General features: G+C 39.3%; 1 protein-coding gene across 1 annotated transcript in view; it reads right to left on the bottom strand.

The window, feature by feature from the left end:
* Positions 1–16,599, bottom strand: part of col24a1 (collagen type XXIV alpha 1) — a 100,108-nt gene that overhangs the window by 72,689 nt on the left and 10,820 nt on the right. Inside the window, exons 2-4 of the mRNA XM_042484141.2 lie at positions 14,754–14,821; positions 8,302–9,680; positions 1,998–2,051 (exon numbers count right to left, since the gene is read on the bottom strand). Coding sequence (XP_042340075.2) covers positions 1,998–2,051; positions 8,302–9,680; positions 14,754–14,821 — 1,501 coding nt within the window. The remainder of the gene's footprint in view (positions 1–1,997; positions 2,052–8,301; positions 9,681–14,753; positions 14,822–16,599) is intronic.

Below are 16,599 nucleotides of genomic sequence, written 5' to 3'. Positions count from 1 at the left end.
GTTGTAAAATGCTGTTTGTATATTACAAACCGCTGCATGATGTTCTGGCGTCTGATAAACCTTTGACGGCATTAATGTGTTACAACTTCTTGGATCAACTTTTATTGTCTTACAGGTACCTTAAACAACAAGGCCCACCATAACAACTCCCTGCTTTGCTTAAATGCTGTTTTCTCTTTGAATCCTCGCTATGAGGGGATAGGACATGAAGAGAAAATGCTTCATTTGTACATTACTTTGTGCTGATGTAGACAGTTAATTATAAACTTTACAGGCAACCACACACAACTGACACGTACCTATCATAATCACACAGAAAGACAACCCTGCTCATGCACATAAACATATACTGACAACATTTTCCCATGTTAAGCAATGCTTCATCACTGATCATTATTTGGACAGTCAAGAGTCATTGTCTGAAAAGCAGGTGTTTCAAACTGTCTTCAGGTAATCAAGCATTACGTTACTTTTATTGCATGTTGTTTTCCATAAACACTGACACATTGAACGTATTTACATTTCCTGAGTTAAATTAGCCATGCAGACGTCTCTGCAGGGTAGAGCTTCTTTAAAGACCAAGAGTGAACTGTTTATACACCTTCGCTCTAACACATACCGCATCCATTTAGTAAAATGTGTCTTGCTCTATTTAAAGATGCCTCCGGGGCCTGTGGCATGATCGCAGCATTGCATCATGACAGCCTTGGCAGTTGCGTACAGTGTAGTCTCAAGATCAGAGTGGAAATGCAGCCTGTGCCGCCGAGGCTGCTGCTGGTTGCAGCTGGTTTCATCTGGAACTGTTTGGTCACTCAACCTTGGTGCTCCAAAGGTGCAGACAAGTAAACAACATTGACTGCATCCTCAAAGCGAACTATCTAATAGCCATGAGCCTTTACAAAGCAAGGGTTGTTCTGAGCTTGATCATGCTAACCACAAACATGTCTGTCAGTGCCTCTTTTTCCGACAGTTGCAGCTGGATTGTGGCGGTAAATACAAGCAAATCACATATGGCCAGTGCCTGCAGACTGCCATGACAAAAGATGAAAAGAATAAAAGTATTCAGTTAATGTGTTAGTGCTGATGATTAGCAAGTTCAGTGCCTCAAAGGCTAATAAACCTGATCTTAACCTCTTTTTGGTGACGCAGAGATCAAACCACAGAACGTTCTGTGCTGTGATGGATCCTGGCCAGCATCTAGACAAATGTTACAACAGACTAAATCCAAACAAAATGTCACTTTTATCTGCTTATATCACATGCTATGAGAGTGAACAGGAAACTCAAAAATGAAGAAAATTCTCGATGAATAAAAGGGGGCTGCATCTAACAACATCAAAACTTTACCAAAATATCCATTAACATATTCTCATACAACTCGTGCAGTATATTCCAAGTCTCATTTATCCAGCAGCATGCTCTGTATTTCCTAAACACATGCATTTCTCGCTAAAACCTTTCAATTTAAAAGACTTCTGCAAATAAGTAGCTTGCATGAACTATCCGATGGATGAATGCTGCTTTGAGCCTGTGCATGTTTAAGACTGTATATGCATGTTTTAAAAAGTAAGACTTTAGTGAAAATGCATGTCTTTGGTTCGGACTGAGCATACAACTGGATAAATGAGATGTGGATTATTCTGCAGGAACTGTGTTAGTTCTAACTACAACACTATATCAAAACGGGTGGTTTGATATAGTTTTGCTGTTATTGAAAGTGGCCCCCTTTCACTTCAATTCATCAAGAATGTTTTCCATTTTTTGGATTCCTCATTTACCACAGATGTATGTCAGAGAAACAAAGTTTTCTTTACAAATTCATTGTAACATAGGGTGAGTAACTGGTATACAAACAGTTATTTTGTAGGTGAAGTAGCACTTTAATTGTATGTCACTATCACACACATGAGATGACCAAAGTGCTCATCCTGATCAGTAGATCACAATCTCAGTTACACCATGCTGCCTTTGTATCATCACCTTCGCACGTTACTCACCCGAGAACCTCTTTTTCCTGGAGGACCAGGTAAACCAGGGGGACCAGGAGGACCCTAAATCAGAGAGAAAGAGGGACAGGGAGAGAAAGAAGGGAATGTTGTAGAGAGAGAGAGAGAGAGAGGGAGAAAGCGAGGGAGTGTGTGTGTGTGTGTGTGTGTGTGTGTGTGAGAAAGAGAGAGAGGGAGAGAGAGAGAGAGAGAGGGGGAAAAAGAGAGATAGAGTATGTTAATGGCAAGCAATAACATGCAGTTCACTGTCCAGGCCTCTGCAATGATGAGTATGTGCTATATTTATGTAAGAGCTATGAAGTTCAAAGACAGGAGCCAAGTGTTTTCAACTAAGAGCTCTATTAGGAATCCCTGAGCAGAAGGGTCGAGTTACATTCTCAAGATGAGATGGACACCACCAGCCTTTGGTCAGTTTTCGAGATTAACATAATCCTCCATCATGGAAAAACATAGCATGAAACATATGGAACAACTGCATGTCATGTTCTGGTAGATGTAAGATGTTAAGCAAATATCACATATATTGGAGAGTTGAACTCATATAGAGTTGACTGTTTCTTTCACTGTTTCCTGAAAAACTTAAATCATTTTCAAAAGTTAGTAGTTTTGAAATCTAAACCATAATACCTCGAAATTTTGTAAAAATAGGATGTTATTAAGGGACAGTTAACAATAATGTTCAACTGCCAACCAGCATTCAATACAGAAAAATGCAAAAATTATGAGTCTTATCGTGCTGCCTGTAAAGTTTTTCCATGTGAATGTCTCAGTATATGGCTTTGAAGTGGTTTATTGCCAAGTCTAGTTGCAGAGAAATAACCAATAGAAGAGTAAAATTTAGAAAAACTTGTACCACTCAGTGGAAGGCATTAGCTAGAATGCTGAATTGATTTCAGGTGTAAATTGAGTGTGCGATATTTACATTACCTATATTTCTTTAGTACCAAAACAGGCTGAGGCTCCACTCTCTGTTAAAGGTGCTTGTGATCTTGTGTTTTCTTATCGTTGAAGGGTGTGAGACTAAATTTCTCAGTTTTAGTGGCACATTCAAACTTTTTAAGACCTCAGGACCATATCCACCTTCAGAGCAACATGTAAAGACTGCCCTTAGGGGTAAAGGCCATATTTTGTCTAAGGGCTCCTTTGAAATGCACTGGTGTGTCAGTTCTGAAACTGAGTATCTTTGTGACTTCATGGCTTGGTCTCCTCCAAATAAGTTAGAAAACAGAAGACTATGATATATCGAGACTCAAAGGGCCTGTGAACAAGCAAAACAAACTCATATATCACTGAAGTTTCTCGAAGAACAGTCAGCTGAGTTCACTGAATTATGCAAATTATTGCTACAGGGTATTTTGAATAAACTACTGAAGAAAATCAAGACATAACTCTGTTTTCAAAATTGAGTAAATTCTTAGCCAAGAGTAATTGTATTAGTTTGACAGAAGAGATGCACCTTTCTAATACTGATATAAAATATTGGGCTTATACTGACTCAAATGGCTGGATGGGATATCAGTGACAATGGGGTTGATCTTTCCATTAAATACCATGTTTACATGTGATTACACGTGCCATCATGTATCTGCAGACTGCATGGCTGAGGGAGCAAACATTTCAGCTGTTAAGAGGTATTTCACACTTGCTACACCAATAAGTTGTATGCTTCTTGCAATACCTGTAAAGCCAAGCCACACTGCACGATTCATTGTTTTAATAATAAATAATAATTTTATGAATTTATAGCTATGTATTTTTTGTTACACTTTCTTGTATAAAGTTAGAAAAAGTAATGTCTAAGTCATACCTGATGTTGCCTTACACATAAAAGAATGGTCCTGTTTACTTCCACACAGTGAGACAGCTTATTCATTAAATACTGGTATCTGGTTGATATACAGTATAGGCCAATAACCAAAGCCCAAGTATCAGTATCGAGACTGAAAAAGCCAGGTTGCTGTATCCCTTCTTAAAAGAAGAGATTTATTACCAATTACACTCTTGAACAGCAATTTCAATCCACTTGAAAACATTAAGGAGTCAGCAGGAAATCCCCCTCTGGTGAAAGAATCTATTTCTTTTTCAGGACTTTCTGATACTCCCCAATGCAATCTCTCCTAAAAAACCATCCCACTATAAGGTACAATATTCACACTTTTAGATGAAAACAGTCATTATACTATTTTATTTACTATTCTGAATTGTTGCTATAGCAAATGACTATCATGGGGTTCTCTGGAGCATCCTTATCCCCTGTCAGAACAGTAGATGGGCAAAGAGGGAGACTTGAATAAAGAAACAGCTGTTTGTTCCTCTGGACTCCCACACACAGACACATGGAAACTGTGAGCACACCACCGCCCTCACCACAACAACAGGGCCTAAAGAAATCAGGACCATCATGCTGCAAAATGATAATATTCACATGCTTCTTGTTTGCTGCCAAGACAAGGGTCAAGTCTTTCCCAGTGGGTTCAATTCAAGAAGTCAAATTTCTGTAAAGCTGAAGGGCAGAATGAATCATCTCCTGAACTCTGAATACTGTGTGACATTATCTTTAGCTGAATAGCCCCTACATTGTTACCCAACATGCAGTCAATATGCAAACTGTCTCCTGTATGTTAGGGAACTTTAAAGTCCATGTAAAGTGATAATTAAAATGGCCCAAAAAACAGGAAAATGGTAAAAACAGTCAACCGTCAACTCCACAATACAATACTATATAATGAAGGGTCTTTGTAACATGTTTTCAACAATCAGTTTCCAACATTTATAATGTGTTTTGAAACAAATCTCTGAATTCACTTTACTCGGACTTTAAGTCCCTGTCCAATCATAAATATGTTTTCTTTCTGATGCTTATATCCCATGAAATGTTTGTCCTTGACCACATTGACCTGTACCTGAGAAGTTTGTCACTAGAGAGGTGTTTTACATTCCTCTACTAAAACTGGCGACATCTTTTTACGTGCTTAAAATCCCAGATTTAAACTATGCCAGGCAAACTAGACTGGGGACGTTACTTAAATGAAAGCCAATTACTGCGTAATACGGGAAACACATTTTGACGGGGAAAAAGCAAAGAGTGGATAGCAAAAGCAAAAGCAAAAGTGAAATTTATTGCAAGAAGATTTCTCCATGAAGGATAAAGGGAAGATCTGCTTTAAGCACCTACAGACCATGTAACTGAGACATTAAAAAGAATTAAGGAGGTCACAACTGGCTGAGGTCCACATTTCCACTCTCCTTATGAAGTGTTTGTATTTACTCTGATGCCTTGTTATCATCATGTAAAGTAAAACCTGATCCAAATAAGGTACAAAATTTCACCAACAAACAAGGAAAAAAGGAGTGCCTTGCTTGGTACATGTGGGGTTTCCCATACAGTAGTGAAAAAATGCAGGGTCATCAAGAGACAAAGGGTTTACCTGGGTAACCCCCTACCAAACTGTGTAGTGGTTAATGACTTCATAACTTGACCAACATATCTCTGCTGTTACCTCATGATTGCTGGGAAAAAACATAAAATGATCAACGTTTGGATAACTTAAAAGGGTTGTAAAATTTGCCTCAAGGTATAATAAGTGTTTTGGCATCTTTCAAATGTTAACACTCATTTATGTATTTCTCAAACTAGACTCCTAGAATATATTTCATGTTCTCAGTTCCTGCAGTAACTAACCCACACAAAATAAGCACCATGTCTGTTTTTTTTTTTAAATCGTAGATTGCTATTTTCAGTTTGAAGCCCCATTTATATCTCACATTCAAATATAGCTGAAATGACTCGTGAAACTGTAAATGACTTGAAGAATACATCCTAAGTTTTTAGGATTGTTAAACAACCACCAGCGACAGTTAAGATATGTTTAAGCTTAGGTTTAAACTTTTAAACAACCATGCTCAGTCAATCTACGAAACAGATAAGGATATCTGCCTACAGTGCAACAGCAACACTGTAACACCATCGAATTTAAGACCCATCAGAAGACAACTCAAAATAAACACCTTACAATTACATCCACTTTACTGATAACTGACTAAATGAATACTTTCACGGTAGTGCTTAACTTTCTGTGAAGCGCTAAAAAACAAATTATGATCTCAGAACGTCTACTGAGACCAGAGGCAGCCCATATACATGTAAAAAAAAAAATTATTTCAAATATGATTGGTAACTTCAATGAAGATAATATTTTATTATTTGAAAATAATGTTTTGCTATTTGCTTAAATTGTCACTACCTCGACCAAGTGTTATGTAAGCCAAATAGTCTGTGAAGACAGTCATGTCCCTCCTCCTCCTCCTATTGCCTCTCCTGGCATTCACTAGAATCTTTGCATCACAGCAAAAAGAACCAGTCAGAGCCAAGAAGGCTCTAACATAGCTGTCAATCATGTCAATCATTTCTTGTTAACTACAGCTATATTTGAGCACTACTCAAATGTTAATCAAGATTATGTTACTTTTTCTCACCTCAAATGTTTTCAGAAACATATTTTAGTGCACTGTTTAGCTGTAAAATGAGAACGTTTGAGACCTGGCACCCATTATAAATAGGACGCATCAAATACTGCCCACTGGCTGGACCTACTTTCTCATTTTAGTGTTAGACAGTACAATAAAATTGGTTGGGTATTTTTTTTTAAATTTGAGGCAACACATGCAGTAAAAGAACAATGCAGTATAAGAACACTGATTTATATTTGATCTGCCTAGTTTGACAGTTTGACTGCAATTCATGAGCAGTCAATCATGTCACTTACATGCTGTGATTGATATGATTGACAGCTGCGTAAGAGACTTTTGTGTGCTAATTGTTTTTTGTTCATGTGAAATAAAGCCATTTAAAGCAACATGGCGAGGCAGAAGAACTGCTGTGTGTGTATTGCAACAGTTTAACCCTTTAACACTTGGATGGACATTAATTTTTTTCTGTGCTGCGTTCAGACACCTTTCACAAGCATTAAGACTTCCAAAACATTAGCAAGTTGGTTTGATTTCTTTTTGTAAACATGGGGAAGATAATGAGCAATTTGGCAAGAAATGTCATGCAATTTGCAAAAAAATAAGAAGTAAAAGGTGACAAGAAAATGAACTGAAAACCAGCTATTGGACATTTAAAAAAAAAAAAAAACTAAGAGGAATGCCCAGCAAACTACATTCATAACATTTGTATTTATACATTTAAAATGATGTGAGAGAAAATAATAATAATAATATTTTTTTGCAGCATTTTTGTTTTTTTACTTTATATTTCTTTCTTATTTTCAGGTCATTTTCTTGTTACTTTTTATTATTTTTTTGTAATTTTTGGTCATTGTCTTCTTCCCATGTTTCTGAAAGACATCATGCAATTTCTCTCATGTTTCAAAGGGTTAAGCAAATATTACAAAAAAAATACATTTATAGAAGTAACCAACTGTAGCTTTAGCAACAGTAGCAACTGTAGCAACTGAGCCACTGACCCTCAGCTGACCCAGCACTTAAAACATGTCTGCATCAGAATAGTTAGAGTAGCCAAGACATACAAACAGTTAGAGACAAAAGCTTGAGAGAACAAGAGTACTACTTTATCTATACTTTTGCCAAATTGAGAACCACTGGAAAAGAGCCTGTGGCTTAAACTGTATCAAGCCCATAATTCTGCACTCCGGTGTACTCAGTGCTGGCAAAGCTATGTCCCACCTATAGACCTGCAGGCACTTTATAAGTGAGGTAGTATTATGGAAACTGGTAGATGAGTCCAGACATCTTACATCATTACATCATACCTTGTTTAATTGTATCAGACAGAAAGACCTGACACATTTCACTCATGGAAACATAAGCAATATCTGTAAATCTGAGCTATGAAAGCATGTTCAGTGGTAAAGCTATCCCGACAGCCATCTTACATCATAAGGCTGGATGCCAGGGTGTACCTCCAACATTCACATGAGTTATCCTTTCTAACATAAGAGCAAAAGAAGCTGGCAGTATTTCAGCAAGGGAATGACGTGTTATTTTAACAACTTGTAGATACATGAAAAAAGAACAGTGCTTGGACATGCTATCACCTCTAAATCACTACACCGCCCTGCCAAAATATTTTTCATATATCCTGTATGTATGTAACAAAGCCAACTTTTACATAGCATATTAACTGTGATGACTATAAATTACCTTTGATTGCCGTGCATTAATATTTTCCTCTTGAGCATGTACAGCAATGCACTGACTTGTATCTCAGCTCTTTGAATACTGATCCATGAACTCACAGCTCTACTTGTCATTCATAAATTCATTTACTTACCGGAGAACCTGGCTCTCCTTTAGGGCCACGGAAACCATCTTCGTAGTCATAGAAATAGTCTGCATCCTCATATCCATAATCGTATCCTCCCATGTCTACATCATCATAGCTGCCATCAGGATCATGCTGTTCTGAGGTGTCCACCTGATTCTCCCGGTACAAAGTGGTGCCGTTGGCTCTAAGGTGAGTCTCCAAGAGTTTATGAGACTGTTGTGGCCTAGAGTGAGAATCCCTGGAGCTGTCGATGGAGTTGTTCCTGAGTCCTTCCTTCACTCGACCTTGCCTGACTGGGGAGATCAGGCCAGGGGTGGCATCTGGCGTCTGCAGCGTTCCTGAGCTGCTGTCTTCCTCTGTGCTGTTTTCAGAGAGATCAGTGTTCCCCTGGGGGCTGATCACTTTTGCCAAATCATTTTTGGTTGTGGTGATAGTTGTGCTATAAGCAAGATCCAGAGCTCCTCTACCACTCAGTGTAGCTAAGGTGGGACTGTCAGGCTGCAGTGAGGGCTTGGTGGATTGGGAAAGGGGATCCAATGTGGAAATGTGGCTCTGGTCCCCCAGATGAGGTTGTACTGATGGGCTCAGGGTTGAATACTGTGTGAATAAACTACCTGGGGACACTCTGAAAGCTGCTGTGGCTTTTATGGGGGTATGATGTGTAGCTGCTACTCCAAGAAGGGACTCTGTCAAGGGGTTAGAAGGAGGGTCATTTGCCTCAATGTCGAAACCAGGATGTGGCAAAGGCAATCGGTAAGTGTCGGCCAGCCGGCACTGTGTTTTAAGGTACTCGCAGTAGTGCGCGGCAGCTTGGGCAGAAGGATAAATATCTAGTTGGCAGATTCGACCACTGAATTGTGCCGCTTTTGAGTTCATCCTCCCAAGAGTGAAGAGACTCCCGGAATCCCCTAGTGTCTGAGATCTCGCCAGGGTCTGCTCCCTCTGCTGCACTGCCCCACAATCCGCATAGAAGGTCACTGAGCGTGCACGAACACCCACAGCAAAAGGGTGCTGGCGCCCATCCTGCCAGTTGTAGGTGAAGTATATGGAGGCTTTCTCAGCAGTGTAAACCACCACTTTGCGTGGCAGCAGCTGAATGCCAAAACGCAGCCTGTCCCTGCCATCTTTAACACTAAAAAGAAACGCATTGTTTGCTCGCCAGGAGCTTAGGCTAACCACAACAGAGAACTCTTCTCCAATCTCTGGTGGGAACAGACTTTCTGCTGGGGCCTCATAGAGGGAGTTTGAGTCGAGTAATACCCCATGTCCAGGAACAGGAAGATTTAGCAGTGAGGGAACAGTAGTGTAAATGGTTGAAGGTGAGCTTGTCCTGTCGCCTGTGATGCTTTGAGCTGTGAGCCCCAGTCGATAGAGGATATCCACACCTGACGGACAGAGGAAACAATGGTAAGGTTAACATGACAAGACAGGATTGCAAAGCAGATAAGCTGTGCCTGTGTTTGTATTTAATGAAAACAATAGTTCTGCAAGATATCATGTGAAAATGTAATGGTGCAGTGACAAGAGATTTTGTGTTTTACAATTTATGGTATTTCATCATTTTTGAAGAGTTAACAGGGAGCAACAGGAAACATGGGGAGAGAAAGAGGGTGGGTGATGTGGATCAATGATCCCTCGCTATACGATACTGTGGTCATATGTTGCTGTCTTAAATTGTCTTGATTGTGTGAATGTGATTTTGCCATTTAAGTCATACAGACCATCATAAAGTGCACCAGATATCTGTAGATATAGTTGCAATTCTAACTGTTTACTGACAGGTTTAATAGGTGTAGTTTCATTTCTCCTCCGTGGCTGCTAATTTTAACTTCAATGTGGGACATTATATAATCAGTCCTTGTTCAAGGAAAAAAATGTCACTGGTCAAACATTATTCACTTAAAGCCCCATGATGCTGATGACCCCTCCTTGTTTTTTTCCAAGTACCAGAAAGACAGCTGTGGCCCAGATGAGTGGAGGGGACTACAGAAGGATGGGGCCTGACTAGGATACAGGAAACCAGTCCACACAGCCTTTTTGAATCAATCTGCCACAAGAGATTCATGGAAGCAGCCAGCTTTCCTCCAAATGGTCCTGTCATCCTTTACCCATGCCCACAGGTAATTCTTCAGAGAGTTGATGTTACGTCTGCTGACAGTGAGGCACGGCCAGGTGAAAGGACTTAAACATTAGTTGGAGACAAAGGCTATTCTGTGGCTTTGAGTAAAAGCAATTGACATAAAACTAGGCTGGAGGGCAATGTGTCACATGTGTCAGTGCTGGGCAGTGATAATTCCAGAAAATAAAAATGGTATTGCTGATAGGACAAATGGGAACAAGGATACCTGACATATTCTGTAACTGTAAACCTGAATCTGACGTATCAGTCATGCAAATGAAAGAGAAGGAAAGGAGAAAATACTGTGAGTCAGTGAGTGAGTGTGTGCATCTGTGAGTATGCTGGCAGACCAAGGCAGCAATGATGTAGAAATTCATGTGTATGTGTCCGAGCGCATCTGTGTTTTGGGAGATCTCAGGGTCAGTTTGAGGTATTTTCATTGCTAATCCAGAGACACTTTTTGGTTTGAAGCAACTCCTCCTCTGTATTTGGGGAGCCAACTTTCAAAGAGGGGTTAGTTGATTTTGTATTGCTTAGAGGGAACTAAATGCACAAACAAACAAAGTGATCTACATCTCCAGAGAAAACTTTCTGCTGCATCATTGTCTTCTATTTCTTATTTTACCTGTTTGATTTGAGAGGCTGCTTTTTGATTCAGAGCATTTTAGGTTCATACTCTTAACAACCATAAAGACTGCAGACACTTAAAGAAAAAAAATACATCAAAGCTATAACATGCCTATTTCATATGTGTTGCACGTGTACAACCTTTTGACCTTTCACCCTGGTTCAAGGGATCAAACCAAGTTGCCAACATCTTAAAACTCTGCAACAGCCAAAGCAGAAATGTTTGAAAAAACTACCAGATGGTGACTTCGTCGGCTCCATAAGAACTGTTCAAAGAAGCATCAGGAATTGAAGCATATTAGTAACATGAGTCATGCCTTAAAGTTTTACACATAAAGACTAGTAGCCATTTTGTTACTCAACATTTGTGACATAGGTTTTAAAAAAGGCAGATAAGAACTTGATGTAATCAATATGGCCATGCATACTGTTGCACAGATTCAAACTATTGGATCAGTATTGATGCAGATATTTTTGCCTGGGTTCAGACCTTTTAACAAGCCCACTTCACGGAGTTCAAGTTGATTGATTCATCTTGTATTGTGACATGAAACAGTGGTTTCTTGTTTAAAATAATAAACCATTGAGCACTGCGAGGAGTCTAACAACTGGGCAATCAGCGTTACGGGCGGGACTAACACAGTTGTCACGATGTTGTCAAACACTGCACCAGAAACAAAGAGGAGCGATACACCAATGGCAAGCACTGTAGGCAAAATAGATGCTGCTATCAAGGCTATTAAAAATTACCATGGTTTCTCATTATCACCCAACATCGTCTGTTTTATTTAAGTTTACGTAAGATTACGTAAGATACTTTAGTCTCGTGATTGGTTAGGAAAAAATGGAATCCCCATCCCACATGAAAATCATTTGGAGTGGAGGCAATATCACAGTGAAGATGGAAACGGAGTGTAATGAGTTGTCTAATCTTGTAATCCTGTCTGATATCAGGCAAGCAGATATTTACCTTATTTTATGAATTGGCCAAACTTCTCCCCTCAACTTTTTGAATACAGTTACTTTGTCACTGCCATAATGCAGTTTATTACTTTAAACTAGAGCAATACAATCTACAAAAGTGTCAACTGATACTAGAGAGAAAAGAGAACCGTTATGGGATTGATGACGGATAAATTGTCTAAACTCTTGGTTTATTTCAACCCTTTTCGAATCTTAAAAATGTAAATGTATATCAAGCAGAAACCAATTCGAAAGTGTTTGCATCTTGGAAGTCAGGTTATCTCACAAGTGCAACAACGCAGTGGTATGTGACCTATTGTTTGGGTGTCTACAGATATGTATCTCTAGATCTGAGATCTGACAAGAAGTTGTGGCATTCATCTGCATGTCTGTTCGAGGTTTAAGCATGTGTAGGATCTCTAAGGTCACAAGCTTTAAGGAGTTAAGTATATGGCTACTGCAGACGTTCAGATTTTAGAGACTTGAAATTGGAAATCCCATAAATGCATTTTGTAGCTAGGGTATAGTGTAGAAATATACCATAGTTTATTTGGCTCTAAAGTAGACCACTTATCAAGTACACTTTTTTGGATAAAAGCAGAGCCACCAGTGTTTCAACAGTGAAAACAATAAAAACACACACATTCTTCTTCTGTTTTAGTGCTTTAGAGGGAGGGAGGAAAACAGGGACAGACCCAGAGAGAGTAGGAGTGATAAACACAGCACGTCCTCTTGGATGTTGTTTTGCCAGGATTTTAGTCCTGCAGCCCAGGTAGGGAGACTATCTATCTGCAGTTGATCTAAGCACGCACTGAGATGTCCTTGACATTCTTAGCCCGAGGTAAAGTCAGCCCAGATTCCAATTAACCTGTCTCATATGTGAAGACAAGCTGCTCTAGCACTCTGTACGCATTCCTCCTCCCCTCGTTATGATGGATTGATCCTGCTCATAGTGGGCTCATCCACTACAGACACGTCGTGGAGAGAAGACAATGCAGTAAGGGATGGGACGCTTGAGGCAGTTTGTTTTCCTCTGTGCATGGGGCAGTAGACAATGCACATACACGTGGAGATGTGAACAAATATGTCAGGATTCATTCTGAGGTCAACCCTAAGTGTGCACTACACTATGTGGTATTTCTGGCAGTGGCCCAGAGATATGCCACTCAAAGAACAATAAATCCTCTCAACAAATTCAAAACACAGCAGAATTTTCTTTATATACTTTTGACAGCATTCTTTCTTGCTGAGTGAAGGCAAGTTCTTTCAAGGAAATCACACCTGGATTAATACATAGGATTATACTCAAACTCAAAGAAACAGCTTCAACTGTACTGACTCTGACCCTGTGAAAAAATACTTCTTCTACCTATCATCATCAACTCCGAACATCTGACCTTCTCACATTCAATCCCTTTCATCCTTGTTGCTAAATTTTTTTCGTTTTTCTAACGGAGTGATAAAATCTTATCCCCACCATTTGTCCAACTAAGGCATAGTTGCCAATACAAGTTAAGTGTGTAACTTAAATTTCCTCTTCCTCCTTGTCTGACTGATGGATGTACTTATGGTTACATGTGACACACGTATTAAGAGCCCTCTATCAGGGACCAGAGATGAGAGCACTGAAAGGAAAAAAGATGGGAAAGTGGGGAGGCAACAAAGGTTGAGAGGCTATTTAAGCCACATCTACATGCATGCTGTGGCCTGGAGAGCATGAGCAGACATGTCGACGGAGAAGGTTAAAACAAGAGAAAAAGCAAAGAAAGAGGTGCTCCTGTCAGCAACGACTGTCCCATATATACATGACTCACTACAAAATAGAAAGCAATAAAAAAAATCTTCTTTAAAGTGGTGTCTATATATAGATTGGATCTTGGGGCGAGTGGGGTGCACCAATTATACTGTTTCTGTCTCAGAATTACCTCCAGAACCTTAAGGGGCCATGTCAAACAAGGAGTTTTTTTTTTACTGCTAAAAACTCCTGACGCTCACCTGGGAGCGTTTGAGAGAGCTTTGGAGGCGCAGCATTTTTTTTCAGTTGAGAAGGTTTGCTGCAGCTGGTTGCTATGATACGGAAGTAAACATGTCTGCACATTGTGGGTTCATGAGAGGAGACATTATATAATATTAAAGTATTCTTATACTATCAGTTATATTAACAGATTCTCCTCCATTGTTGTTGTTGCTGTTAAGCATTTATAGATGTCAGATGTGACGGTTTGTGTTTGTAGTTCACTGTTTGTCCCTCCTCCACTGTAAATGACAGACTGAAGTGACAGTGCTGAGTGAAGCGTTTTTACCAAAAGTTGAACATTTTTATAACACTGGGCACTCAGAGAGAAAAAACAAACAACCAAAAAAAAAACACCAAGTCGGCAGTTTGGTGCAGTGTCTACCCCCAGCGCCTTGCCGCGCTGCCGGCATTTGTAGCGCAGCGTTTGTAGCACAGTGCAAATATGCAGCCCTTAACTCAGGTCATCTGCAAGTACAGAGTAAGAATCTGATACCAGTGTTCTCTTTTCCCAAGATTTTAAATCTGAATACCTCACCACATGGAACTCACTAGCAAGATTGTTATGTAAGATGGCACGAAGCCAGAGCTAAAAACAGACTGTAAATATGGCTGAATGATCAAATGTCAGAGACAGTAGTTGACTATTGACAAAGACAAAATGGGGAACAAAAAGAGTAATTTAGATAATGTTGATGTTCATGTTTTGTATTGCATTAGAGTTTTGTTGTTTACCTTGAGCTAGGTATTCTTCTCCAGAGAGTACTGCTGAGCATACTGACAGGAGCAGGATAAAGTTCCACCTAGAAGGACACACAGACACAAATTAATAAGACATTAGGTCATTTTAACAGCAAAAGATTGAAACATACAAATGTGGGTATTGCATTTCATCCAGTCCTTTGATCTACTAAGCTCATTAAGAACAATTTTGATCAGAATTCTGTGAGACAGATGAGGAACTTCAATCAAACACACATTTCCACGGAGGTGGAAAATAAAGTCTTATTCATTGAATCTCAAATAGAATAAGTCTTTTTCCTTATTCTTAATTTATTCCTTGACGGAAAGGTTGCCAGTAAATCACAGGGCAAATACAGATACAAACATACATGTTAGTGTCTAGGTTGCCTTGAGTGTTGCAGCCTGGGATGAAAACCAGAACTCCAAGATGAAAGCAGAGCAAATACCAAGGATAGAGAAATATTATAACTGTAAAGATAAATTCATGTCTGGTCGTTTTTACTGTAAGGCAACACTGCTAACCGCTTAACACTGACAGCAACCTTTTCCCATTCAATTACAATCCTGGTAACATAGTTTATACAAGATACTGCTGTTCATCATAAAGATGCATACCAGATGTTTTTGCTGTGTGTGAAACTCTGTCAAAGGAGATTATTAGTCGGTTTACTATATCCTGACTGAGACAGAGCAAAGTCACACAGATGCCCTAACACTTATATCAAATAAGAATTCGCCTTTACAGAAAACAATGGTCTCTTGTTAAAGTTTTGTCTTTGTCATGGTGTCAAAACTGTGATGAATCTGAGAAAATATTGATGACTACTTGCTGTTTTTCCATTCAATCATTAACAATTTGAAGTCAAGCATTATCGTGCTTACAAATGTAGAAAGCCTCCCTAAGTCAGATTATTTAGAGTAGAAGGAACAGATATCTTAAGTGACGCTAAGATCAAAAATTTGCCTGATTTTATACCGCTTGACACTGGAACAAGAGTGACATATGTTACCATTTATAAGTGCCACAAGCCAGCAAACCAAAACCAACAGTGACATATCACACAAATTTAATTCAATATAATCTTCCACCAGAATAAAAATGACATGCCATCACAGCCACTTCTTGATTTCTGAGCAGCTGGATCTCTTTATAATAGGGTCTTGATGTGATGGCAATTATTTGAGACATAGAATTTGGGAAATTCTTCCTGCAAGCACAAGTATAGGGATGGCCAAGGTAAGCTGAGGATATAAGTATGGGCTCTAAGGAGGAATTCACTCTTCTCACAGTGGTCATTTTGACATGCCATGGCAGGAAAAACACAGGTGTAATTAATACCATTAAGTATGACTACAGTAGATATGGGCAGTATCATGGTATTAAGGTATAGCGGGTTATTTAGAAATTTATTTTAAATACTGTCAAAAATACAGACCCTCAGAAACAGACAAATTTGAGTGAAACAGATATATTTATATTTCCTTGTGTCTGTGACAGCAAATGGTGGTATGGAGTCAATATAAATATCAAAAGACCATTTTCACTGTCTATTTCTGCTGAAAACTGCATGCGTCATGCGGAAAAACAATCAGCAAGACTCCATTTGTCCAGATGTGCCACAGCTCAGCAGCACTGCTCAATGTGGCTGTTCTAACCTGGTAACATGGGGGCCAAAATAAAAAACAACTGTTTATGCGGAAGTCTTAGATTCAGTAAAAGATGTGTTACTCTGTTGAATAAAGAAAATGGGTGTGAGAATATGAGCTTTTGTTCACATTTTGTGAGTGTATTATGTATTGAGTATACTGAAAATGACAATGTTAGCGCTGCACATTG

This window comes from Plectropomus leopardus, chromosome 5, assembly GCF_026936395.1.
Source record: "Plectropomus leopardus strain MGB_pleo_1.0 chromosome 5, ASM2693639v1, whole genome shotgun sequence".
In the NCBI taxonomy this organism is placed as follows: domain Eukaryota; kingdom Metazoa; phylum Chordata; class Actinopteri; order Perciformes; family Serranidae; genus Plectropomus; species Plectropomus leopardus.
This window is presented reverse-complemented; position numbering and strand designations above follow the sequence as displayed.